This window comes from Alexandromys fortis, unplaced genomic scaffold, assembly GCF_014885135.2.
Source record: "Alexandromys fortis isolate MF-2015 unplaced genomic scaffold, M_Fortis_MF-2015_v1.1 scaffold_32, whole genome shotgun sequence".
Classification (NCBI taxonomy): Eukaryota; Metazoa; Chordata; class Mammalia; order Rodentia; family Cricetidae; genus Alexandromys; species Alexandromys fortis.
Window position 1 is genome coordinate 13647416 of NW_026067938.1, and position 27881 is coordinate 13675296.

The 27881-nt window shown below is 34.7% G+C and overlaps 1 protein-coding gene across 1 annotated transcript in view; it reads left to right on the top strand.

The window, feature by feature from the left end:
• Positions 1-27881, top strand: part of Sgcz (sarcoglycan zeta) — a 781436-nt gene that overhangs the window by 530589 nt on the left and 222966 nt on the right. Inside the window, exon 2 of the mRNA XM_050147376.1 lies at positions 415-609. Coding sequence (XP_050003333.1) covers positions 415-609 — 195 coding nt within the window. The remainder of the gene's footprint in view (positions 1-414; positions 610-27881) is intronic.

Genomic DNA, 27881 nt, shown 5'->3' on the forward strand with positions numbered 1-27881 from the left:
AATTTGAGGGTTGTTGTTCCATTTCGAATACACAGAAATAATTAGTATTCACTGATCATCTTTAAGCTGACTTATACATTTTAAATATAAAAACTAAAGATTGGTTTAATATTAATCTTTCTCTCTCCCCCTTTCTCTTCTCCCTCTTCCTTGTTTTCTCCCTCCCTCTCTGTGTACTCCTTCCCCTTGCTTTTCTGCTCTATACAATTTGCACCTTCCCTTCCTTCATACCTACCTTGCTCAACCACCCCCTCACCTTCTTCTCCTCACCCCTAATTTCTTTTTCATGCTTACTTGCCTTCCTACTTTCCCTTCACCAAACACTTCTTATCTCTCTCCATCTTCTTCCTTCACACCATCATCTCTTCCTCCTTCCCTCCTGTTCTCTTTCTTCCTTTCTCTCTTTCTTTCCAGATGACACGAGAACAATATATCCTAGCGACACAGCAGAACAACCTGCAGAGGACCGAGAATGCACAACTTTACCCTGTGGGGATTTATGGATGGCGAAAGAGGTGCTTATACTTCTTTGTCCTTCTGCTGTTGGTTACCATGATAGTTAACTTAGCCATGACAATATGGATATTGAAGGTTATGAATTTCACTGTGGTAAGTACCACCATGATTTTACATCTATTGCTTTGGGATCAAAGATGACCTTACTTTATTGTCATTTTCAACTGCAAATGGTTCATTTTATTCTTTACAAATATATGCCATTAAGTTTCCAACGTTATCATATGTTTTACTTTAGAATTACTTTGAACAAAGTTATATTTGATGTGCATATGATAGTCTACCTGTCATATAGGACTGGAAAATTTTGATTATAATAATAGAAAAGTAGCTTGATTCATAAACAACTTAGTATGTACTTATATAATAAACAATAAATCCTTGTTACACTTGAACAATATAAAGAGGCCTTTTAAAAAATAATATTCTAAAACATCACATTTGGATTATTCTTGATATAGTTCGTCATTCTATATTTATCTTTATTTGCCTTTTAAGGCATGGACATTTTCCAGTAATAAATGGATCATGAGTTAACTGACCTGTCAAGGTCATTACATTCTTTTGAACCTCTGCTTGGTATGTAGAAGATGAAATACAAATAGGCTAGAAGTGAAATTATTTTATGATTAGTAATAGCTTACTAGCAAAGTGATTCTGGAATTTATTGGTGAGTGTTGTTTCATGTTACTGAATGTGTATAATAAATCTATTATGTGACTAGCATAAGAAAAACTTGGCATCTTAGAAAAGTCAAACTTAGCTCGGTTTACATTTTCAAACTCAGGACTTGAATATTTCAGGACTCCTTTTAAGACATTCTGTTGTGTCTTTGTTCACACAACTCAGATATCTTTCAAGACGGGTTGGTATAACTTGCTACTTACACTTTCTTATTCATATTCCCTGCATTTTAAAAGGGAAGCCTAAATTTGGTTAGTTTGACTTCATTGAATTCCATGTATCAGACTGGTTGTTTATTACTTTTTAAACTGTACTGTATACTTAACGATGACAACAAAAAGCCCTTTCTCACTTTGTTAGTGCAGTATTCTACACTGAAATACAATCTCAACGTGGGAATGAGCTTAGCATCACGTCACGGTGTAGGATGTTGCCCACAGGTGCAGAAGGAACCCAGGTGGGCAGGTGGCATAACCTACCATCTAAGAGAAACAAAGTTTCAGATAACAGACTAAGAAACTATAGTCACACAAAAATAAGCTCAGAAATTCTTCCATTTGTTCTGAAACATCATAGTTGCAGAAAATAGACATAAACTATAGAGACAACCTAGGCAAACCGGAAGCTCATGTGTTTTCATGCTTTTCTAAAACAAACAAACAAAATGTATTTTAGAAGTGTTTTTGGAATCTATGGTCTTAGGTCAGGGAAGGGAATTCTGTAGGGGATGAGGTTCAGAAGTAGTTTTTCTTTCAGAGTTACTGGTAATGTATCTAAAACATACCATTGTCCATTTCCTGGCCTGGTTTCTCCTGCTGTTTGGAAAAATTTGGGCATGGCATTTGTATTCTGTACTCCGTTTGTACTTTCCCTAGTGTCTGCATTGTTGATTGATTCATTGCACGGTAAATGACATGTTCAAACCTCTGAAGAAAATTTTCTTGTATTTTAAGTAAGTACCATCTAAACTAATGTATACTAATGGTATTTTCCAACATTATTTCCTCAATAATTCAAAGCCAATAATATCAAACATATATGTATATATTATATATAAGTATTACATATAAATATAAGATACTCATGTTATATATATATATATATATTTATGTACATATATATATGTACATAATAAGAATTGCATCTACAAGTTAGGGGAACTGACCAAGGTATATTCTTTTATTATTAAAAATCTTAAGCCAAAATGTAATTAAAATATAATTGCTATGTAGGTATAAGTATTTCCCCACATACTGCGTGATTAGAATTAAAGTAGCAGCTTAAATATCTTTTAATGAAAAATAAATATTTCTAACTATTTTGAATTAACAGTGTGGTTTCTTCTATCAAGAGGCATCTTTCAAAGTTCATGAAAGAGCAGATAATCTCTGTCACGCTAGAAAGTCTTGCTCTATCCAGGGGAGCACAATGTGGGAATGCTTAGCTTCAAGCCAGGTTAGCTTCTAGGACATTTTAAAATTTATTATAAAGTATACTAACCACATAATTACATGGATGCGTGCCTCAGACTCCTAGGCATTGTTCCATGCTGACATAAAGGCCTACAAAGCCATTCTTGGGTTGTAAATGAAAGCATCACCTGTGTCTTGTAAACCCCGGGGTTTCTGTCACCCATGGAGCTACATAATTTGATCCCCAGTTGGTCCAAATTTAAATGCCACTGTATTGCAACCTAGTCTTGGGGTTAATGAAAAAATGATAATTTTCTTTTTTCTCATGGTCTTATTTTCATTTGCTGCACTTTTCTTCATTTACTCTTTAAATCTCTTTTTAAAGCTATTTAAACCTATACTAAAATAGAAAACTGTCCTTTTTTTTAACTTCTGAACTATTTGCATATGGGCTCATGCAAATGAAGTTATGGCTGTGTCAAGATAATGTTTCTAATTACCAATCTGCCCCAATATAGTTAGTCATAATTTTCAGAGAAATTTGGAATTTAAGTCATTGGATATTATTGCAGTCTTAAACAGAATAGATTAAGTTGAATACAGTTGCAAACTCTGAGCTAGTTTATAATCCTCTTAAATAGAGCAGTAAAAGTGAAGATTTTGCTTTCTTAGTACAGCATTGTGGCTTCCGTTACCAAGAGTATACCAGACATAGGTGTTGATAAAGGACAGAAAATAACATGTAAATTCTTTGGAGAGTCTTACTGGTCTATACAAAATGCATGCATTTCTTCATACGTGCTACCTTCAATTACATGGGGAATGTTGGGGACTGCTCATGTTAACATTCTTTATTTGAGCAAAGTAGATATGCTATTGTTTTCAAAATAGAGTGTTTTCATTAGAACCAGTCTACGAAAGAGCATGTTTTATGATGTTGGTTAAATAACATCATTCTGACTAGTAAAGCTCATGGTCCATGTGATTGATGTGACCTTATTAACTCCAAGTTCTCATTTGGTGACAAATCAAATCATTCTGCTTATTGAGATGCCCAGTAGCAGAAAGCCAAGACAAAGGAAATGAGTTAATACTGCAGGGTGTAAAGAACAGGAGAGATAAAAATCATAATTTCCTGGCTTTGAGAGTTAATAATAATAGGACTGAGTTAAAATGGGGCAGTAAAGCTCATTTTCCCATGATCAGTGAAATCCAGCTGCAAGAGGCTTTGCTGATGTCAGGAGATAATTGGTATACTCTCACTCTTCGATACAAATTAAGGAGCTTAATAAGTCTATCTAACAGTCTTTTCAGCTTAGGCATTGCTCTTCTTGCTTCAGATCCTATTCTAAGTAAATCAACTTTGTATTTGAAAACTGAAAATGCTTTATGTAACCATGAAGTATTTATCTTAATAATAATGACAATGAAAGTTGTTGATATATATCTCCTGTGATATAATTTTATAGGGTATGACAAGTAGTTAGTAGTGAGGCATGGAGAAATTTGGAAAGGTAGATGGAGGATGATTGTGTTCACAATATATTCTATACAGGTATGAAATTATCACCTATAAATAACAAATATTTCTTTAAAAAATGAGGTTATAAATGCCACCTAGTAAGTGTAAGGGAATCCCACAATGATGAACTTCATGATGGAGAAGCTAACAATGCTCTCTTGAAAATAATTAAGATAACCAGCTAATGTAGACATTTCAAATACATATCTGAAGAGTGATATGATTAGTTGAATAAATTCTGGTTAAAAGGAAGTCCTAAGGAAAAGAGGTTTGAGTATTTTAGTCATTTTGAATTAAAGTGGACACGTGCAATGCATAATTCAAACATCTATATATTGCTAGTGTCATTTTCGAAATACCACATCTACTTGACATTTAGAATATGCTCAAATCATTTTTATAATGATAGAGCATTAAGCCAAGTTACTGAATTGCATCATTTTTAGGATCCTCCTCATATTTTGATGTAGTCTCCCAATAGCTAGGTTCTGATACTACATTATCTTAATCTGATATGAATTTGTTATTTATTGTTTTATCCATTTTTAAATAGTTTTTTATTAAAATTTATTTACTCATTAATATTTTATATACATTTTACATAAATCCTTAAGTGAATTTTCTTTTAATGCCTAAAAATCAGAATTAATAGGAAAAATAATTTGTTGAAAATAAACTTCATCACCTGATCTTCTTTATTTCAAATATTAAATGTTATATAAGGCCAAGATAACCAATCGTTTCAGGATAGTTTTTACCCTTTATGATTCTAGGCCATAGAATCATTTCTGATTTCTCTGTCATGTTTTAATTTCTTTAAAGTACTTCTTCTGCAGTTCAGATTATAATTATTGCATATATTTATTTATAAAAACATCTCCAAGTTTAAAACCTTGTGGTTTTTTTTTTAATCCGTTGTTAAGAGTATCATCTCTTCTCATGTCACTCTTGAGACCAGTAGTCTTTTATCTTCATCATTAGCCTAGAGACAGCCTTCAGTATTCTCATCAATCTGTCTGATAAGGCTAAAAACTCCTACAATATGCTCTCGCAAGTTACTCTGTCCTTGCAAAACCTATTTTCATGTAGTCGCCACAGTCTCTAAATCAAATCACTTTTAAGAGAAATTTTCTATCTTCTTTTATCTTTTATTATTATACCTAGCATGCAAAGATGAAGGCAGTTATATTGGAAGTTGAAATTTGAAGTAACCACAGGTTTAATTTGCGTTATTATTTTTCTCCTTATCATATTCATTACAATTAGTTTGTTTTTACTATTGTGTTCCTACACTCTAGACAAAATATAAAAAAAAAAGCTCTTACCTCTGAATGGATAAAATGCAGTCTTTCTATTTACTATTGTAAATTTCTCAGAATAAATCTCCTGTGATTATTTATCCTCTTAATAGTAGGCTTACTTTGTAATATTTTTGTTTGGTTGTTTAATTTTCCATCACAAATGATGAGCCTACAAACCTCCCCATAGATCACTATTGATGGGAGGTACACAGATAGCAGGTTAAGTAAATTCTGTGGCTAAATACAAGTCTAATAACCTTGACATTTAACACCAAATTTTGTTCCTGAAATGGTTTCATTGATTGTCATTACAAATTTAACACTTTAGAGACAAGACAAGGAAAACTAACCTTAAACTTAAATCGCAGATCAGATGCCTTATTTCATGGCAATTCTTGATATTTCTGTCGATTTTTCTCTCTCTTTCGGTCACACCTTTTTTCTTTTTCTAAAATTCATGTCTTTATTCATATGGATATCCTTGTGATAGGATTTAATATGTTGCATTGGTATTTAATGACTAGTGATCAAAATATACTTCTCTTTTCTGCCCTTGTCACCTGTCCCAATCATAGTGGAGTATACTAAATCTCAAAATATAGCCGAAGTGCCTTATATTGGTCTCTGATAGGCATTTACACTGTGTGTTATTTCCTATGGGGCTGAACATTTGTGATTAAAAATAATCCAGTATATGTTACAGAGAGATCTCTGATTTAATGCTTCTCTTTTTCTCTCAGTAAAGCAGAAATAAAAAAGTACTTTAGAAAAGCTACTTCAAACTGCAATCCATTTAGTGTTGGTCGGAATCTCCTCTCCTTCTCTTGTCAAAAAACAGAGCTCCAGGACTTTCTTTCACTCAAAGTAACTACTTTGTGTGGTGGGAGAATAAATATGATTATTCCCTATCGGAACTCCAAAGTGCTTGAGGAAGATAATTGTCTGGGAAAATAGATCCTTTGAATTTTATTAGCTGCAGATTCCAACAGTGGAAACTGTGAACATGAGAATTTTCTGCACACACACACACACACACACACACACACACACACACACATACACACATAGTATTTTATTTGATTTCAATAAATCAAATAAAATACTTTAATAACACTTCCTCGGTCTTGACAAAAGATGAAGTAATTATCTCCACAGACTGGCAGTTACTGGTAAATTATACAACTCCCTGGATCCTCTGTTTTCCTATTTGTTTACAAGCCCTCGAGAAATATGAAATCTGCCTCCTGACGCTAGAGAAAATAAGTGTGATTCTAGACTTCAGACTCCACCTACTAGAACACTGAGAAGTGTCGATAACAGTAAAATAACAGTAGAAGCATGGGTCCCAACGCCAAACATTTCTTTCTTAGTCTAATTCCTGGTGTATCTGTTTGTCTGTCTGTTTGTCTGTCTATCTATCTGTCTGTCTGTCCGTCCATCCATCCATCCATCCATCCATCCATCCACCTATCTATCTATCTATCTATCTATCTATCTATCTATCTATCTATCTATTTCCTGTGTTATACTTAATTAAATTGTGGCTCAACTTTCTACTTTTTGAAATGGATATAATATTACTGCACCTTATTCTAAGCTGTTGAATAAATAAGCAAGAAATAAAAGAGCTTCATAACTATTACACTAACAACTTTGAATTGGATATTACTGGTTTTAGTCATTTTTTGACCCATCCTGAGAGATATAGGCTAGACCTCCTGAATTAAGTCTATCCTTTCTAATGCAGCTGAAATAAAATAATCCAAGGCAGATAAAATAACTTCTAGGAAGGCATGTGAATAAGTAAGTAAATGCATATGGTGATCTAATTGCTGCTGACAATGTCTTTAAGATTTAATGTCATTAGCTTTGCACCAAGAGGCCATGACTGGCTACTTAGCAGGGTGACTTTGGACTACTCGTGAGTTCCAGATTCTTCTTCCCTGAGAGAGTGATGACACTATTAACTGCATAGGACTTTAACGAGTATGAAACAAGTGACCCTGTTTAAAAAGTTTAAAGTCAATTTTTATAGATGTGATAATGATATTCTCATTATCAGCTAAGAATAATGACAAATATTAAGCTCAAGCATTGCTAGTGGTTAATAATTAAAATTGTTTTTATGTGGTACATTTTTCTAAGTGTAATACCTTTTTATATTAGAAAAGGATATTAAATATTTCTTATAAAATTCTAATTTAATATTCACATAGTGAAAATACTTTATAAACTGTGAGAAGCAGATAAGCTGTCAAAGGTCAGCACTATTTTAATAACATTAAACTGTTTATTTTCCAAGCTAGCATGGTCAAAACACAGATCTTTAGGTCCTTCTACCACAGACCTAATTGCCCTTTAGAATCCATTTAAAATATACAATAGTTAATTTTAATTTTGATCCTAAGTGGAATATCCGTTCTTGATTGGAAACCTTCCGAATTTCTTTCATGGTCACGGTATGGATGAAGCAAGCTTCCCACAAGTTTTGTGCCATCATGTTCACTCATGTTAACATTATCAGTGATACACATTTAATCACCATTTACTCATTTTCTTACTTATTGAGACTCTGCATGTCTAAGATATCCTTCTTGTCAACTTCTATAGCAAGAATAGAGTTAGTTCATATGGTAGATGCATTTTCTGCGAAGACAGAACAGCTACTATTCTAACTGCATTGTGATACTGTACTGTAAATTATTTTAATGCTCTGAATTAGAGCCCATAGGCTATAATACTTAAAAATAAAAGAGTAAATTTTAAGATGCCAAAAGTTCAGATTAAACAAGCATAAAGTTTATTTGTCAAGACTATATGTTTCATAGACTGAGAGATTACTGAACAGCACAACATACTAAAGTCTATCATATCCAATTTGGAAGAGGAAGGCTGATGCTGAAGGCTGATATGTTTTCTGAAGTCACATTGTCTAGAACCCCGCGGTGCATTCTTAAAGTTTGAGTGAGTGCATGCATGGTGCTTTAAGCTGTGGAAGACAAGGGCAGCTTTAGAGAACTGGTTCTCACTTCCCGCTTCGTTGAGGTGGGGCTCTCATTTACTGCCAGCAAACTTGGCCCTCGGGCTTCTACAAATTCTCCTGTCTCAGGTTCTCATCTCCCTTGTAAGAATGCTGGATTTCAAATGCAAGCGGCCGCATCTGACTTTTTACCTGGCTTGGAGCTCAGGCTTCTACAACTATTATCCAATTTCAACACTTTTAGTGTAGTATATGGTCCAACTAATGCATAAGACATTATCACTTATTAATACCTTCTTTACAAACTAACTATATAGTGGTTTCCAGAAAGCCCATTTTAGCCGCTGATTGCAGTCTATGCATTGGACTGCTTGGATGGAATCTTCCTGAATTTTAAGTAACTGATTGCACTGAGAGCCCTCTGAAGTTTAGCTAGGATCGTGGAGTTTGGTGACCCTTCTACACTGTCGTTTCCGTTTTCCTGATTCATTCCTCAGTGCACGGCCCGCGGTGCTCACCATGGAGTGAGGTGGAGCACCACCTTCTGGAGAGAGACTGCTCTTCTGCGGGTGAGTGCCTCCAGCTGGCAGTGGCACAGCTGAAGTGTGGACTGTGGATTTATTACAGAGTTTATGATAGTGAATGATTTAGTTAATGTGGCAAGACCGCTTCCATTATAGCCCCCTGTTTCCACCTCCTCATAATTTTCTGACAAATTGTCCCTCTCAGATGAAATTTTTCATGCTTCGTTTTAGCCCAGAAGTACATTTTCTTTCACTGGCTTTATAAAGAAAAATTTAGTCATCTTATCCAAATTCAAATAACTACTAAGTGGTAGGATCTTTTTTGTTTCTGAAATAAATTATAAAAATGATGTCATAAAAGCGACAATAAACAGTACGCACCACGTCAAACGGGAGAGTCATTAGAATATAAGGTGTGCTGCAGGAGAACGAGGATAGAGAAAGTCATTTAAAGACCAGCAAGGGGGCTCAGCAGTTAAGGAACTTGCCATTAAGCCAGAGGGCCTGCAGGGCACACATGCTAGAAGGGAGTAACAACTGGGCAAATTGTCTCTAATGTGCATGGGCAAGCATGTACACACACGTGTGCTCACATACACACACACAAACACACATACAAGTGAGGGATAAAATTAAGCCTTCACTGTATTTTAAAATGATATGCAGGTGTATTTGATTTTAGCCATTCTGACAGCCAAATCAGGAGCAGAAGGAGAGAGAGCACAAGCAAGGAACTCAGGACCGCGAGGGGTGCACCCACACACTGAGACAATGGGGATGTTCTATCGGGAACTCACCAAGGCCAGCTGGCCTGGGTCTGAAAAAGCCTGGGATAAAACCGGACTCGCTGAACATAGCGGACAAGGAGGACTACTGAGACCTCAAGAACAATGGCAATGGATTTTTGATCCTACTGCACCTATTGGTTTTGTGGGAGCCTAGGCAGTTTGGATGCTCACCTTACTAGACCTGGATGGAGGTGGGTGGTCTTTGGACTTCCCACAGGGCAGGGAACCCTGATTGCTCTTTGGGCTGATGAGGGAGGGGGACTTGATTGGGGGAGGGGGAGGGAAAGGGGAGGCGGCAGTGGGGAAGAGACAGAAATCTTTAATAAATAAATAAATAAATAAAATAAAAATGATATGCAGAGCAAGTCCACTGTTTTTCTCAAGAGTGGCCTCTGTCAAAGCAGTAAAATACATTGAACAGTTTCTACAGTAAGTTACTGTTATGTTTAATTTGTATTTAAAATAAAGACAGAGGTAGTAATCGGCATATGGTTATACATGGGAAAAAGAAGAGAAATGGGTAGATTATGATGTCTGTATTGCAAATATCAATGAGCTTTAAATGTTCTCATTTGCCTTTCTCTAATTTGGCAACATAGACTAAAGCTCAGAGAGAAATAAACTAGCTCAGATAGCATCTGAATCGTTACAAAACTGTGTCAATTTTGAATATAAAACACGCTCGGTAAATCAGGCACACTGGATTAGGAATTCATTCATTATTCTTTTTAATTCATTGTCTGGATTTTCAAAATCCTTTTATTTGGTTCCTGGCTTCCGGCAACTTGATTTTGAAAAACAAACTTTGATCTATTTCATTTGTAGAAACCCATTTAGCAATTTAATAAGTAGTCCATGACAAAAAAAATAAATGTTGATATGAAGAATTATATCTCATAAAATTTACTTTATAAGTATAATTTAATAATTATTCACATAAAAGAATAATTTCATTGAGCTTCATTTGTTCCGTGGTAGTGAGACACAATCACTCCTGACCACACCGCTCTACTTCCAAGAGAATGTTGAGCACCAAAGGCACTCCACTTGGAGCTTGTCTTCTTCTTGGCAGAACTGGCCTTTGAGCAAAGAAAAGACCATACCTCAACCACTGACAGAGATACAGAGTATCCGTAAATGGATAAAAACAGGATTGTCTTACCCTGCCAAGACAGGGTAAGGTAGTTCTAAAAAGTTTCTTGCCTTTGAAAATGGCATGTCAGTTATGTTAGGCCTTGCCTCCACATTATACATGAGACTTTGAGTGATTGCCCAGGTAGTCAGTTGTCTCTGTCATTTGTTGCACATTTTGGAAGTTTCTCATTTGTACTTCCTGGTTGCTCAAGTAATATTACTTCCCTTCTCAGATCTTTGATGAAGTTGAAGACTAGATAATTGTAGTTACCCTCCTCATGATTTCAATTTCAATACCTTATTTAGACTCCTTGAAATAGAATGCTTAGTAAAACTTTTGTTATATATTTCTTGCTTAATATTGTTTGTTGCTTGTAATTTTATATTTGGTATCCATTCCTATTGTATATAGTTGTATTGGGTTTGGTTTGATCTTGTTTATACAAAAGGGGAAGATGATGGGGAAGCTCAGCCAATCACGTTTGGCTAGGGTGTGGCCACCTGGGGTCAAAGAAGGACCTGGGAATCCAGGTGCCTGCCCCTTGTTTTCTCTCTTTCTCTCTCCCCCCGTCTGCAGGGCAAGTGGTATTGAAATATTTGTCAGGCCATTGTCCTTTATTTAACCTTTCTTTAGTTCATAGAACATGGGAAAGGATGGGGAAATGGTGAGAGATGCTAGTAGTAAGAAAGAAAATGCTATAAAGACAAGCTCACCAGCTCTTGTAGAAGTTACAAAGTAAAAGAAAAAAGGAAGAAAAGAGTCAGGTGCCTGGATTATTCAATGTCCTTTCAGCTCCATATATGAGGGAAAATGAGGGGGAAAATCTATGTAGCATTAAAAAATAACTAATACTTTTGTAATAACTAATACTTTTGTGTTTGTCTTACCTACTGTTTGACTATTGAGGATTCCAACATCTGTCAAAAAGCATGAACATAGAATAGCATCAGAAAAATAGACCAGAAAAGTGTTCAGATATATATAAGGAAATGCCATAAATCCTTTGCAATAACTATTTGATATTGAAGAAACGAGGTTTCCTTTGTATGCTGCAATGAAATGTCAGTTCATTATGATGAGCTTTAACACTTGCATTGTCATTCTGAAGCCCTGGATGAGGTCACTACTGCTGAGACACAAAATGAAAATTCTTTTCCAAGAGTTTCGACTAAGACTTGGGATTACAAAGATCTGGAAAACCTGGCAGAAACTTTGTTAGTCAGGAGTGCAATTGTGCTACCTTGTATATGATAAAACCTTAACTTATATGCAAGAGTTAACTGTATGGACTCTGCACTGGGCATCAGGCAACCAGGCAGAGCAATGGCCACAGTCATGAAGGGTAAGAAAACATCCTCACGATAATCTCATTTTCATCACTTGATCTTTGAGCCCAGCCACCATTAGAAACAATAATTCTCACGTGAAAATAAAACAAAAGTGAGTTTATTGCCTTGTTCCTCTACAAGATGTAAACCTGGAAGAATGTTATAATTTAGGAAGCTTAGGTTCGACCCTGCTTCTCACTTTCCTTTATCTTGGTGTTATTTTAGAATTTGGTACATGTAAAACAGTTTAAATCAGTTCCAGAATTATATAGGAAAAATACCTTCTGTCTTGTTTCAATTTTAAAATCTCTATTTTTGTTCTTCTTGTTTTTAAAACATTTTTAGGGAATTTAATACCAGAAAGTTAGATATGAAGACCTGAGTTAGTTGTTCAGTTTTTTTTTTCCATTTAAAAATATTTTGGTTACATGACCCAGCTGATGGTGCATTCTCCATTTCTCATTCTGTTCCTTATGATTTTCTGGTATAGAGAAATATCATTTTATTCCTTTCATATGCTCTGTCATTCTTCATCCCTTTTTCTCTGTCTCTCTCTAAGTCTTTAAGTATCTAAGTCTCTCTATCTCTCTGTCTCTCTCTGTCCCTATTTCTTTGTATCTGTCTCTCTCTAAATCTCTAAGCATCTGTCTGCCTGTCTCTGTATCTCTACGTGTCTCTGTAACTCTGTCTGATTATATTTGTCTGTCTCTTTTGTACGTGAACACACATAGGCATACCGATACTCATCAATTCATTGTTTTTATTTTTTTCAATTATTCTAATACTTAAGTGTAAATTTAAAATATCTATTCACCAAAATGTATCTTTAAATTCTTTTTTTAACCACCCAGAAACAATGTGTCCCCTTGAACCTTGACTCTTTCGCATCTGTTTGATCTAGCACATTTTAAAGCCTAAGTCAATAGTTGTTAAAAAAAATCCTTAATTACTCTCTATCATGTGTGTGTGTGTGTGTGTGTGTGTGTGTTTTGACAAATTGTGCATTTCACTGAACCTGGTGACCGCCAGTTGACTGTATCTTCTGACTTAACTAGACTGGCATATTAAACCACAGCTATACTTCACAGAGTAAATGTTTAAAAAAATCAGCTAAGTCCCAAATTTTAAATAAAAAAAATCAAAATCAAAATATAGGATTTGTGAATTGGCTTCTCTTTTCTTTGTGTTTATGTGTCATGCTTGCCTCAGGACTTACATCTATATCTATCTTCACATACATACTGATCGCTTTTCTAAAATACAACAGAGTAACTTGTGGTTGGTTGTTTTTTCGAGACAAGGTTTCTCTGTAGCTTTGGTGCTTTTCCCAGAACTAGCTTTTGTAGATTATGCTGGCCTCGAACTCAGAGATCCGTCTGCCTCTGCCTCCTGAGTGCTGGAATTAAAGGTGTGTGCCACAGAGTAATGGTTTTTTTTTTATTTCATAAATTTATCTTAGTTTGAGAAATGGCTATCATCCCTGTAAGCTCATAAATATGATTTTATTATCATACCTAGAATAATTTTTTTTTCTTGATTTTGAGCCCACGGGTACTACCTTATGCCCTGGTGTTTAAACTCAGAGACAAACATTGATGAATGTGCAATATAACTGTCATGGATACCCAAAGACCAAATTAATGCTTGTTGAAGTTTTTTAAAGTTTCATTTTACATTCCAACCACAATTCTCCATCCCACCTCTTCTCCTGCCTCCCTTCATCTCTCCCCAGCCTACCCCCATCCACTCCTACCAATGGGTAAGGGCTTCCATGGGGAATCAACAAAGCCTGGCACATTAACTTAGAACAGCACCAACCACCTCCCCACTGCATCCCATCATAAGAAATGGGCTCCTACAAGCTAGCTCATGCACCAGGAATAGATCCTGGTCCTACTGTCAGGGGCCCCTCAGGCAGTCCAAGCTTCACCATTGTCTCCCACATATGTAGGGCCTACTTTGGCCCCATAAAGACTACAGAGACAACTAAACAAAGCCTGATAAAACTCATGAACTGTAGACTGAGTGCTACTGAAGATTTTATTTGTTTTGTTTTTTATTTGTTTTTATGATATAGATAGCATGGCAAGACACAAAGTCAGGTTTCTTTTTCCCAGATTAGTATAATTTTTATGGCATCCTTTATCTTCTTTACACTAGTTTACTGATAGACTTTACTTAAATTACCTCCCAATACTTCAATGTTTCCTACTCTCTGCCAGCATTGTGATCCTTAAGACATTGTTCAGCTAGATACTGTGCTTATCACAGAAAAGTTAGTTAGCTAAAGAGAAAATTATTCATGAAGGATAGGGTTTCAGGCTTAACAAATGCTTTTAATATAATATTCACATTTTATATTTCTTAAATGTTTTACTTCAGAAAATAATATGTGAAATCTAATATTTGGGCAATTAGTTAATTCCTGCCAATTATCAGATAATGAGCATTTTATTGATGTTGTTTTAATAGCTACTATCATATTATCTGAATATAGATACTTTCACCCACTGGGAGTCTATTTAATACTTGTAGAAATCACCAATATTTCTAATTGAGCTACATCTCAAGCAGCAATTGCAAGTTGACAATTTCTAGATGGAGAGAACTTTTCTTAGAAATGTGACTTGGGGGAGATGAATTTCATGACCTATGTAATAGTGTAAATTTATCCTCATTTTGTTACTATAGAGTTATATAATAGATTAATCAATGTGCCTTTGGGATTATGGATAATTTTAGCATAGCTTTTCTCTTTTACTTTCTATTTTCACACATACATTCTTGATTATGAATAACTTCCTCACTCACATTATTAGATAACATTTCATTCTTGCAAATACCTGATTTATATATTTAAGAGCATTATTAATGATATGAAGTTTTTTGATTAGAATAATGTTCTGCTTAGATTGCTAAGGTTCTCTAGAACTAATTTACTAGTAGTTTACTTTTCACTGATGTATACCGGTGAGTTTTTTTTTAATAAGCAAATGACTAAAGACGTAGTAAATTTTAAAGTCTTCTGCAGTAATGTCTATTTGATTACTCAGGTATTCAATATTGTGAGTGCATTTTGTATTTCTGTGTTCTCATTAGTATTTTATTCCTATTCCATTATATTTTGTTTTAATTTGCCGCAGAATATCCTATTAATACCAAATTTTGATGTAAATTTTTTATCAGTATACATATAATAAAAGAAAGTCACATTAATATTTGTCAAAATATTAGATTATTATTTCTGAGAAACTTACTTATAATATTTAAGTAATGCCTAAGAGTAATCAAAAATGCCTGCAGAGCATTTCAGAATAACGCTATATAACCAGATAATGATAAATGGTTGCAATTTTATAGTTGACTCTGCCTGTTTACTCCAAAAGATTTGTTATTTTTAATATGTATGATAGTTGATTTGATGAATAATCAAATTGATGTTCTACCAGTGATATTTTACAGTGATCATAGAAAGTCATGAATAAATGCTTTTTTGAGCAATGCTTGTCATAATGAGCCTCTTTGCAGCAATAACTACCTAGATAACTATTTCTAAATTATCTGTTTTCTATCTTAAAATATTTTATATTGTTTGTCCTACAAATTATTCTGTAGAATAGTATTTAATATAAAAGGCCTGAATCAAGCTGTGCTAGAGGAATATTGTTAAAACTAATGCTCAACAAGGTGAGGCAGAGTCAACTAACAGTCTTCTTGAACAAAATTATAAAATAATACTATTGCATTTGCATGATAAATGACAAGTTAGTTGTAATTTATAAATAAACAACACATATTAGAATTCTTTGGGAATTATAAGACTAAAAATTATTTATTTATTATAGATTAATGAAATTGATACCATCTTCATTTTTATTTTACCCCCTAGGCCTTTTAAGAGCATTTAATTGCTTATGTGGGTTCACATAATTATTGCAATACTATAACAAGTATACAAATGTCTTTAGATACAGAACAAAAAAGAATATTTATTTTAATATTTCTCAGATTAAACATTTGGCAGATTAAAGATGTTGAACTATTCAAATTGTTTATGTTTTGAAAGCCTAAAACAGTCATTGCCTACTACACAGCGAATTCATGATTCATAAAATAATTTTCCTTTATTTAGCCTCATAAGGAATCCAAAGAGGGATTAATTTCAAAGTGCTTTACACAATTTAGAAATGAGTCTCTACAAAGAGAATCTAATATATTTAAATTTATTATTGTTTGCAGTGAAGAAAAGATTATGAGCATGCTCGAGGAGTAAATGTCAAAAGAATTATGTAAGCCTTCTATGGTACATATACAATGGCTGGTAAAAATGTACTCTTTGTGATGGGAGACATATTTAACATTCGGATCTCATGAAGCAATCATGATAATATTAGGGCAAAAATTAGGTGTAGCTTTTTGAAAAGTAGGTGCAGCAAAATTAGACCTTGCAATTATAGATCTAAGTCTTCCATTCACAGGTAGTATTATATAAAAAGCAATCCCGGGGTACGGCTAACACATCTTACTGGGTTTTACTATGGAGTGATTGAAGCTGACAGCCCTATGCTCTTTGCAAAGAGGACTTCAAGGGGAGTTGGGAACAGATGCTAAACAATATGGCATATCTGATTTCACACTGCTCATGCAAGCCACTTCCTGGAAGGCTTTATGATGAGGTCAGAGGATTAGTAAAACTGTAGTCAGCAGGAAAACAGGGTTTGTAAATAGAGAGAGCCAAGCAGGTGTGCCTTGATGAAGTAGGTATGGGTTTCCTCCCAGGTGTGCCTTGTTTACCCTTCAGCTTTTGCCAATAAGAAAGAAGGAGAAAATAAGGCTCAGATAATTCAACTCAAGAAATGAATTTTACAAACACTGAATAGGAAACAAGCATGTATACTGAACATGTATGCTATGCCTAATCTTTATGGTCTGTAAACTCTACATAGTAATGAACATAAGAATGATGTCTGATCTGTATTCATACATCGATATAACTGGGTGGTAATTGATGCAGTTATGCAAATGAAATTCTAAAGTAAAGCTATATTTGAAATTAAGATTTATACATTTCCTGTGTAACTGAACTCTTCATGCAACACTGGGATTATCAAGCATTTTAATATTTCAATCTGGGGATATTTTCTTCAACAGACAAAAGAGTATTAGTTTTTCACAACCACACTGGAAATTTTTATCTAGTAGTGACAGATCTAGAAATAAAAATGAAGAAAAATACGTCAATGCTACATAAATTTTTGAGGCCTGTGATAATAGCTGCCAATTACAGATATTTGTGCCACTAATCTAGGCATGGTATTAATGTGATTAATGACTGCCCCAAAAGAAGCTAGTAGAAATTTCAGTCAATTGTGTTAATTAAGCTGACATCATTATTAAATAATATTAATATATTTTGAAAGAGTACAAAACTATTTAGAAGAATCCAGGGTGTTTTCCTTGTTTCATCACTGATGCTTACCATGCCAACCACTGGTATTATCCTCAAATCACAGGGTTTTTGTTTTGTTTTGTTTTGTTTTAATAAAAACAGTTTTTAACTATAAGATCATTTCCCAACTGCCATGAAAACTAAAATAAATGAAATATCCTCACTTTCATGTAACATTGTATAATTGACTGTCATGATAAATATGAAGATTAATAAGAAATATACCAATACCACATTTTAGGTTTTTCTGTGCTAAGGCGTCACAAGATACCATATTGATCTCTTCCATCTCTTCTGCTTTGCTGATCTAAGAGGGAACTACTCACCTATACATGACTACAAATTAAATCTAGTTGAGCTGCAGCAGCATGAAAATGAAATTGATCAAGCAACAACAGTATATTACTTTCTATATACATACATTTTTATTTTTTAATCGTGCATTCAATAAATCTTACTAATTTTTATAAGCATCAAAATTAGGTAAAGACAAGTTTATGGACACAAATATGTATGAGTGGATTCTTGCTGAATGATGAACAAGCTACTTCGGTCATGGGAAGTAGGTTAGCATTTGTTTTTATATATTATTGCTAAATTGTACTTAGTATCATGGTTACATGGTGTTAGATGTCCTAGAATAAATGTTGCATTTCGTTGTATGCAGCCATGTGGGTGCTGGGACTCTGTAAGAAAAAAATGTGCTCTTCACTACAGAGCCATTGCTCCAGGCTCCCAATATGTGTCTTTAAGAATCCAATTTCAATGACCATATGGTCAAAGAACTACCTTAGTTTTTCTGTCATTAAATTGATCGTTTTCACAATTGTTCTTTGTTTTATGGATATCCTATACCATTCCTTGCACATATATGTTATTTAGTATGAAAAGACCAGTACCATCTTGAGTGTACAATCTGGTGTCATTATTAAATTAGTTTACACAATTGTAAACAATAATACATGATATGGAGAATTTGGCATTCTCTCTTGGTAGGTTATTAGTTCACAGGAACAAATTGAAAAGTACCAAATGACATAGAAACAAATTGAAATACACTCAGAACCATTCATCTTTAATGGAAAACAAAACAAATTACTTATCAAATTGAAAATAACCAAGATATTTTATAATAAATTATACTCCTAATCATTCCTAAAAGCTGCCTTACTCTGAGGCCATTATTAGAAATATAAATCAAATGGTTTACCTTAATTTCCAGAAGCAACATCCACAAGTATTTTAGAAATATAAGAATGCAGTCAATCCATTAATCAAACACAAATTTACAGAGAAATGTATTTATATAAAAATACTTGTATATTTTCAGTATAATTAGTTATAAATTAAATTACATTGACATGATTATTTCTAGAATAAAACTTATTAACAAGAAAATAGAGTACATATTTTTATGGTTACTTTACATATGCAGAATATATTCTAAAACTTGTTGAAACATTAGAAGTCAAGAAACAAATCAATGCATACATTGTTTTATTCCAGAAGCAACATGCAATTTACATCCTTTATGCTGCTTAAATGTCAATAAGAGCTAAACACGTAAAAGTAAAATGGCACTTCTTTAGATATAATAACTTACAGTTAATTAAAATATTTAGGAAAAGAATAGGAGCATAAGGAGCACTTATCTTGCATATATAAAACCATCACAATGACTTAGACATTCAAATTTATCAGTTGAAGGGTCAAATAAAGGAGCCAAAAACTAGTGGCAGCCCAGGTGTTCACAATCTCAGTACAGAACTCCAAAAGAAATAGAAACATCTGTGTACTTACAGCAGAGAAAAAGCAACTCGATCACACCATTGTCATGTGTATAGTTATGAGATATCTTAATATCGTTACAGGATCTATCAGAAAACAAGGCCATTATCAAAAGAAAGTTGCTAATTGCTTAATTTTTCATCTTTAAGTTGTATATATTAGATAGTAGAATTGGGGTGAAACCATTTTTCATGAGTCTGAATACATGAACAAGAAACATACTAGTTTCAATAAATTATTTGTATACCACTTATTCCTATCAAATATTTATAATACATCAGTATAATAATATTAGTTTCAGAAAAAAAATCCATGAACTAAGAATCAATTAAATGGTTTTATCAGCATGGGAATATTTCTTTACTGATGTTTTCATTAAATCACAATATGATGTCACCTACTCGTTTTCAAATTTCTGCTATGTTCCTGAAATAATTTTCCCATGAATATTAGGATTTGAAATATTAGGAGACTGAATAATGTATATATATTTAGGAACAAATTATATGTGTGTGTATGTATATCAGTTCACTTATATTTTGTACCACCCAGTGTACAACTTTGCCCCATCATTTTCAGAATCCATGATACCATAAACATTACCTGGCTGCCTTTACTGATGTTTGTTTTTATTTTATTTTTTCTTGTCCTTTTATTTTATTTACTGTTATTATTTGTATCATTGTCTTTATGATGTGTGTGTGAGAGATGGTCTGAGTGTGTGTGTGTGTATACATTTCCTCATATATGCAGGTACATGCATACCAACACTTGTATGGATTTTAGCATTATTTGAAAGTCAACTTTCTCTTTCTAACATGTAATCCTAATATATCACTAAAGCCCTTACCATTAGAGCTACCTCACCAGCCTTTAAAGGATGTTTCTAATGGTGAAAACTTTACTTTGCCATGTAGTAAGATGTCCTAATGTTTTAGTTTGACTAGTTCATAGGTAAAATAAACTAATTGTAGACAACCTGTATTTTCTAGTGAAAATTCCTTTCTCTGGAAAAAAAAATGGTGCTCTCAACAGGACAGCTTCTAAGATGTCCTGATCATGACTTTTCCAGACCACAGCACTTGAGCATTAAACTCTATTACAAGTCAGCAGTTCTGAAATTGACGAAATCTGATACCTATAAGAAAGTTGTTGGAGTACACAGCACCTTCTGGTTCTCCCATACTCAAAGCATACTTACTGAGTGTGGATATTAAAATCAACACATTTCCTTAATGGAAGATATAAATTGATTGTGATGTATTGATACAGATGCATATATTAACTAAAATGCTGCTGGACAAGAAGAAATTAATTGTTTCTAAAAGTACCTTTTGAAACATTGAGGGAGGAAATCTATCAAGTCACTAGTACTCTCATTAATTGAACGAGTCTTTAAAGGACAGACGTGAACTATGCACCTTTGGGGCTAAATTCCATGCCCAGATAATGGAGTGCATTGCAGAGAACTATAGACAGGCGCTCAGATTTATAGACTTGGTTATTATACTTATAGTCAAGACTGTAGTATGTGCAGATGAGTCTGGTTAACTGAACAACACAGTAGTTTATTAACAAAATATCTATTTGTGAAGTTTTCTTTCATTCTATGCCTGAGGAACAAATATTACTTTAACCTAACAGGGTACTTCAATGACAAAAACATACCGACATAGGCAATAATAGATATTTTCTTCTGATTTTATCAGAATTTTGCTGACGTTTCGTTAATACATGCACTGTTTGTTGAGGAAAACTCTGCAGACATGAAGGATGAGGAAAGATCCCAGAATTAAATCAAAAGACCCTAGTGTAGGCAGCATTCTGAGGTTTGCTCTACATAAAGGAAGGGCAATTATCCAAAGATGCATTTGGCTGCATGGCCCCTATGTTTCTCCAATGATAGGAATTACTTGATATTGAAGAAATAGTTCAGCAATTAACAGAGCTTGTTTTTTATCTAGAAGAGTCAAGTTCAGCTCCTACCTCCCACGTCAGGTTCCTGTCACTACAGTATCCAGGGTATTCAAACCTTGTTGCCTTGACTACAAGATCTGACTTAAGTACCTGAATTAAGAACAGTACCTTTAATGCCATTTTCTCCTAAAATTCTTTAACACTTGTTTTTGTTTCCTTCTCGTTCTGAACACTGCAAAGACATAGAGGGTATTTATACTAAAAGCATGGCTCTCCACTTACAGATTCCTGATGTGTAGCTAAAAGCAGAATAAAGCTTGATAACTCTACCTTCAATTTTTATCTGTCTTCCTTGCCTTCAATTTGGGTGCAATTCCAGCGCTACTCTGCACACAGGCATGTTAATCACTTAAGGAGTGCTCATGCATTCATCGCCACCTTTCAACACCAGATGAAAGAAAAACTAAGGGATTCTCATTTATCTTTCTAGTTAGCACGAAGGTAATGGATTTCTTTCTGAGATTATCATGTGTCTTACTTTATACCCCCACCCTAATTGCCCTGCCGTTCCCTGTTTTCTTCTTGATCACAAGTAGTTCCCTTCCTACTTTTACAGATGATTTTATGTCTATATTTTATATCTAGACTCTGCATATAGTTGAAAACATGTAGTATTTCTCATTCTCTGTTTTAGATATCTCCTCTCTAGCCTTCTGCCTTCTGCTTACATGTCAAATGTGCCTATATCATGAACCACCTTTTGTGTTGACATCTGTTGCTATCCTAGCTGTGGCAGGTTTGTTCCAGGGTAGCGACATGGAGATTAGAAACATTAGGTAGGAAGAACAGAGATTAAAAAAAGAAACACAAAGACTAGGATAGACTGAGGGCAACTCAGCCCATCCTGCATATTGAGTTTAGCATTCTGAGTTCGCTCATGTTTATTTTTCATACACTTTAATACCGCAATGCAAAATGGGGGAAGAAGGTAAAAAGCTGCTGTAACATAACACAAAGGACAGTCAGAACAGATACTTGTTTCAGTATTTGAGATACCAAGCCACTAATTCCTGAGGAAAGTATTTGATGTCCGGGGGCAGTGAACACACCCTAGGTCATATCCTAAAGATAGACACTTTCTACGTCAAACCTATTTCACAAGAAGAAGCAGAAGTAAGCTTCATTTCTCTTACCTGTGGTCAAGGTGGAGCAGATCCGTCTGTATGGGCCATCTTAATGTCCAATACACCAAGTAACCACAATCTAGGTGGGATATCTTGTTTTGTAGCCACACTTTGTTGTCAACAACTTTGAAATAGCAAAATTAAGGCGAAAACTCTCTGCCCTTCAGACAAGGTAGAACAGGCTCGCATTTTCGGGTCTCCATATATCTATACAGTTGTCTTCTCTCCAATCTGTGCTTTTGATATCTTTGTTACAAGTATGTGGCTGACGGTATGCTTGTATATATGAGTCATGTATCTACTCCACTAGTCTACATGTCTGTGTCCTATATGCGCTATTGTCATCATGGCTCTGCACTGTAGTTGGAGATTAGGTATTGTGATGCCTCAAGAATTACTTTCTTTGCTTGTAGTTGTCCTGCTCACTTGGTGACTTCTATGCTGCCACACAAGTTTTTTGGGATCTATGTTTCTAGTTCTCACATTTGATGAAGATCACATTGAAGATGCCCGTCAGCTTAGTAATTTAGCCATTGTCATAAGATTTTCTGGCAATTTATTGTTGGGGGGGGCTTTGTATCCTCTAGTACCTTTCAATTCTTTATTTAGTATTTTATTTTTCATCTTTCACCGCCTGCTTAGGCTTATTTCTAGGTTTTTTAGAACCACTATAAGTTACACATTTTTGGTTGTTGTTTGTTTTTAATATGCATGGTGTTTTGCCTACATATACGTCTAGCAAACACTTCTGTGCCCAGTGCCTGTGGAGGTCAGAAGAGGGCAACAAAGCCCCTCGAACAGGAATTGCAGATGCTTGTGATCATAAGTGGATGCTGGAAATCAAACACTGGTCCTCTGGACAATCATGCAGTGCGCTTATCTTCTGAGACATTTTTCCGGTCATGGCATCTCTTTTTTATGATTTGGTAGACCTCTGAGATTTCTCATAGTCTTTGGAGTGTATTTACTTTTTCTTGCATTATTTCTCTAGCTAATGTTTTATTATTTATAAGAGAAAGGGATTGTGTACTCATATCACTTCTGATTTTAGAGGAAATACTTTTAGGTCTTTATTCCATTATATTATTGTTCACTGTTGGCTTTATTATGGTGAATTGTTTTTGGGAGTAGTGAGACCCCAGATCCTGAATTTCCTGTAATCCCCTGATCTGAGTGCCTACAGCTGCTCTGAGCACGAGACCTTCAGGAATTCCTGATGGCAGGAGAGTGGTTTCTGGTGGGTTTGGCTGGGGCATGGCTATCTCTATATAATCTGCCCCTGAACACAATAAAGGGGGACATTCTTGGGGAATTCAAGGATGACCCGTGTCGCTGTCTCTCTGCCTGTGTGTGTCTGTGTATTTTAACCCTTGCAAACTGGGTTCCAGTACACAGAGCGCAGACATGGGGGCACGGTGCGTGGCAAGTTGTGTTCCTTATAGTACTTACTTAAGTTTCATAGTATTTACTCAAAAGCTAGTTCAATCTTCTCATAGACCATTTCTACATCTATAAAAATGATCTTGTATTTTTCTTCTTATCCATTTATTTGAAGCATGACATTCATCAATTTACAGATTGTAAATTGTTTACATCCCTCAAGTAAATAAACTTCCTTTCTGTTGGTGAAACATCTTTTGATGCCTAGAGGCCACTTAGAAATATTATTCATTCTTGGCTTCCAGAAACAGCCAAGCCTTACAAGCATATCCCCCATAATAAGAATTTCACTCTCAACAGGTGTAGTTATCTGATAGGAGCTTAAGACCCACCCACAATATCAAGGTGTAATAACCATTTAACAAGATCATGGAGTTAGTCTCACGATTCTTCCCTCTGAGCAGCAGTAATATCTGCAGCTCCAGTTGTGAATGAGTAATAGTCCCACCCATAATTCTAGTCCCCTAATATATATATGATTCTACATGAACAAAAGAAACATAGCATTAAAAAGACCCCACTTTTGACAGGCTACTTGGCTATGAATATTTCTCAGCCCTATTTCTACATAATCTTGGAACTCAGGGCAAGTCATAGAGGGTGGTTGATGCCATTATTGGAACAAATATTTGTTTTAATATCATACTGAATATGAAATTACTTTCCTAAGGCCTCTCCATTATTTGTTTAATTTAATTATTTGGAGTAGTGGGTAAACTACTAGTACTTAGCATCATGCACAAGTGGTGTGAAATTGCCAGTACTGGAATACGTTATAAAGAACTAGGGTCATATAACAGACAAGATAGAGTCACGGTGTCTTTGCTTTGTTTTAGATTGTCCTTCGTTTGGAATATTTGAATTCACCAGCCTAAATAGATTAACATCTAACAATATTTGCTGACTTTGTAATACTTGGTTACAGCTTTCCTTCACTTAGAGGTGGCTTGGTGGATGCACCTTTAGTTATAGAATCTCGTTTGATGGTGAGATCTATCAGCATTTTAGGGAAGTTGAGAGGAGATTAGAAGAGAAAGAAGCAGTAGCATTACTGAGAAAACATTACAGTAATATATAAGGAAACAACTTCTTGTCGTTTATCTTCCAAAATTAAGTGAATTTCAAGTCTTTAACTTATCAAAATGCATCTTACGTTTAAAAAGATTGTCATACATCTAGGAGGAGCACAAACAATTTACAGCTGCATCTTTTGTAAATGAAATGCTCTTAGTGAAGGGAAGGAAGAAGTATTTCCTTCCTCTTTATTCAAAGAAAAATACAAATTGTATTTTCTCCTTCTAATTTCTAATGAGTCATACAAATTTCATTCATGTTGTTGCAAAGTATTTTTACTACCACAAACTGATATATGGTATAGTCATGTGGACAACAATAGCTAAAGGCAACTGTAGTCACATTTCCAAGGCCTTTCATTGTTTAAAGATTGTCATTTAATTGTCATGGCTACTACTGTTCTTGAATTTGTTGGTTCAAGATAGAAAGTTCTGTTCCAGTATATTGTCCTGAGCACAAAGATATATTGAGTAATTGATCCAGAAATTTTTAATTTTCTTCATAGGTCACCAAAGTACTTATGCACATTCTTGGGATGTGAAGTTGTTGAATAAATGTATTCTGCAAAAGAACAAGAACTAAATGTTGTTTAAAATCAGCTCATTTTTCACAACATTCTGATTTTTGTTTTAATTTATGAAGGGCAATATTTAGGTTGGTGAACCCCAAATGTATTCAGGCAAATCAAATGAAAAAATTGATTTTTTTCTAACTGTTGGCAAAAGAATTTTTTCCCCAAAATACTTTTGCATACATTGTTAACTCTTCTGGGAATGATTTTTTTCATGGGGGAAAGCTGGTAGCAAATTAGAAAGAATAAATTAGTCACAATCATTTGGATACTGCCTAAAATCCTGTAAAATGTATTCAGTGATTCAGAAAATAATTTTAATATTACAGTTCTATTAAGAAGACCTACACATTGCTCCTACTAAAATATAAATGTCCTGTATCTTATAAATAGATAAGAGATAATTTTGAAGTTAAATTTTCTAATCACACACTCAATAGTTTTGTTTCTGCATTAATTTGTATGATTTATTTGTATTGTCTAAGTTTTAATAAGATCTTAAAAGCACTAGGGGGCTGGGAGAATTAGTTGGTTAAATTCTTGTTTAAAAGGCATGAGAACCTGAATCCAAACACTTAGAACTCATGTGCAAAAGGACAGTGTGGACGAGCAACTGAAAGGTGTAGAGAGCCTAAGAAATAGTCTTCCTCAAGAAGAGTACAATGAGTGGTTATCCAAGACCAAATATTCAGCACTGAAAACATGTATGCAATTAACATACAGACTGAGCAGAGGGGAGAGAGAGAGAGAGAGAGAGAGAGAGAGAGAGAGAGAGAGAGAGAGAGAGAGAGAGAGAGAGGAGAGAACAAATGATGAGAAAAGAGGCAATGAATCTATTAAAGAGAAGAAGAAGTATATGGGAGGGTTTGAAGGGGTGAAAAAGAAGGAAATGACCTAATGATATTATGGTCTTATAATTATAAAAGAAATAAATTTTAAAGATAGGAATGTAGCTTTTGCAAGGAAGGCATTTGTGACTCATGTTTTAAAAAGCATAGAGGCAGGTGAAATCCTGGGATTAGAGAGACAGCCAGCCTTGCCTACTTGTCAAACGGCAGCTCCATGAGAGAATATATCTCAAGAATAAAGTGGACAGCACCTGAAGAAAGGAGTTCTAGGGGGAAAAACCCAAAGCATCAACTTAAGAATTTCGCTTATGTTTGTACTATCTATTTTTTAAGAGTTAGATCTATTTTTGTCATTGCTATTACTATTAAGTGTCATACAGCTGCTGTATTTGGCATGTTCATTCTAGTATTTGTAAAATTCTGCATGAAAAGTCATCAAGTCTCTGAATCTGACAACATTGAAAGTGTTTCAGTGTTTGTAAGCATTGAATCCTCCCGTCAGCAGGGCAGCATGTGTAAACATTAATAATAACGCCTTCAAATCTGTTAATATTTGCACTTCTCTTTATTTAAATTTAACTATCAGCAGGGAGAAAAGTGACGATCCTACCTTATTTTAGGATGCATACAGATATATTGAAATTATTAAGATATATATGTATGTATAATTACCTTCTGAGTTTAATGCTTAGTCCATAAGGTAGTAAAGTCTTATTGAAGACGGCATAATTTATTGCTGCTAATTTAGGTACTTGAACATTTTATGAGACTTAAAAGGCCTCTAAGGCTTTTCACCTTGGGAAAGGCAATTGATGCCTCTTTCTGAGAAGAAATTGCTTTCCTTTACGCATTCCTCATCTATTAGTCTCTTTCTACCATAAAGGCTTGTGCATAAAGCCTGGAATTAATGGTTCCGCAGCAGGTAAAACAGTCCATATAAATTTAGACACATGAGACTCTCTATGCGAAGATAAGAGCCATAGCTAAAGCATATTCCCAGGTTTCAAATCATTTATATAATCTACTATTATTTTAATTCCCATTTGCTTTTAAGTTTTCAGTAGACTCACAGGGAAATTTTTTTTAAATATAATTTTTTATTGAAAAAAAAAATTTCCGCCTCCTCCCCGCCTCCCATTTCCCTTCCCGTCTCCCTTTTCCCCCTTCCTCCCTCTGCTCTCCCCGTCCCCCACTCCTCTCCCCCTCCCTCTCCAGTCTGAAGGGCTGTCAGGGTTCCCTGCCCTGTGGAAAGTCCAAAGTCCTCCCCGCTCCATCCTGGTCTAGGAAGGTGGACATCCAAACTGGCTAGGCTCCCATAAAGCCAGAACATGAAGTAGGATCAAAACCCAGTGGTATTGTCCTTGGCTTCTCAGCAGCCCTCATTGTCCGCCATATTCAGAGAGTCCGGTTTTATCCCATG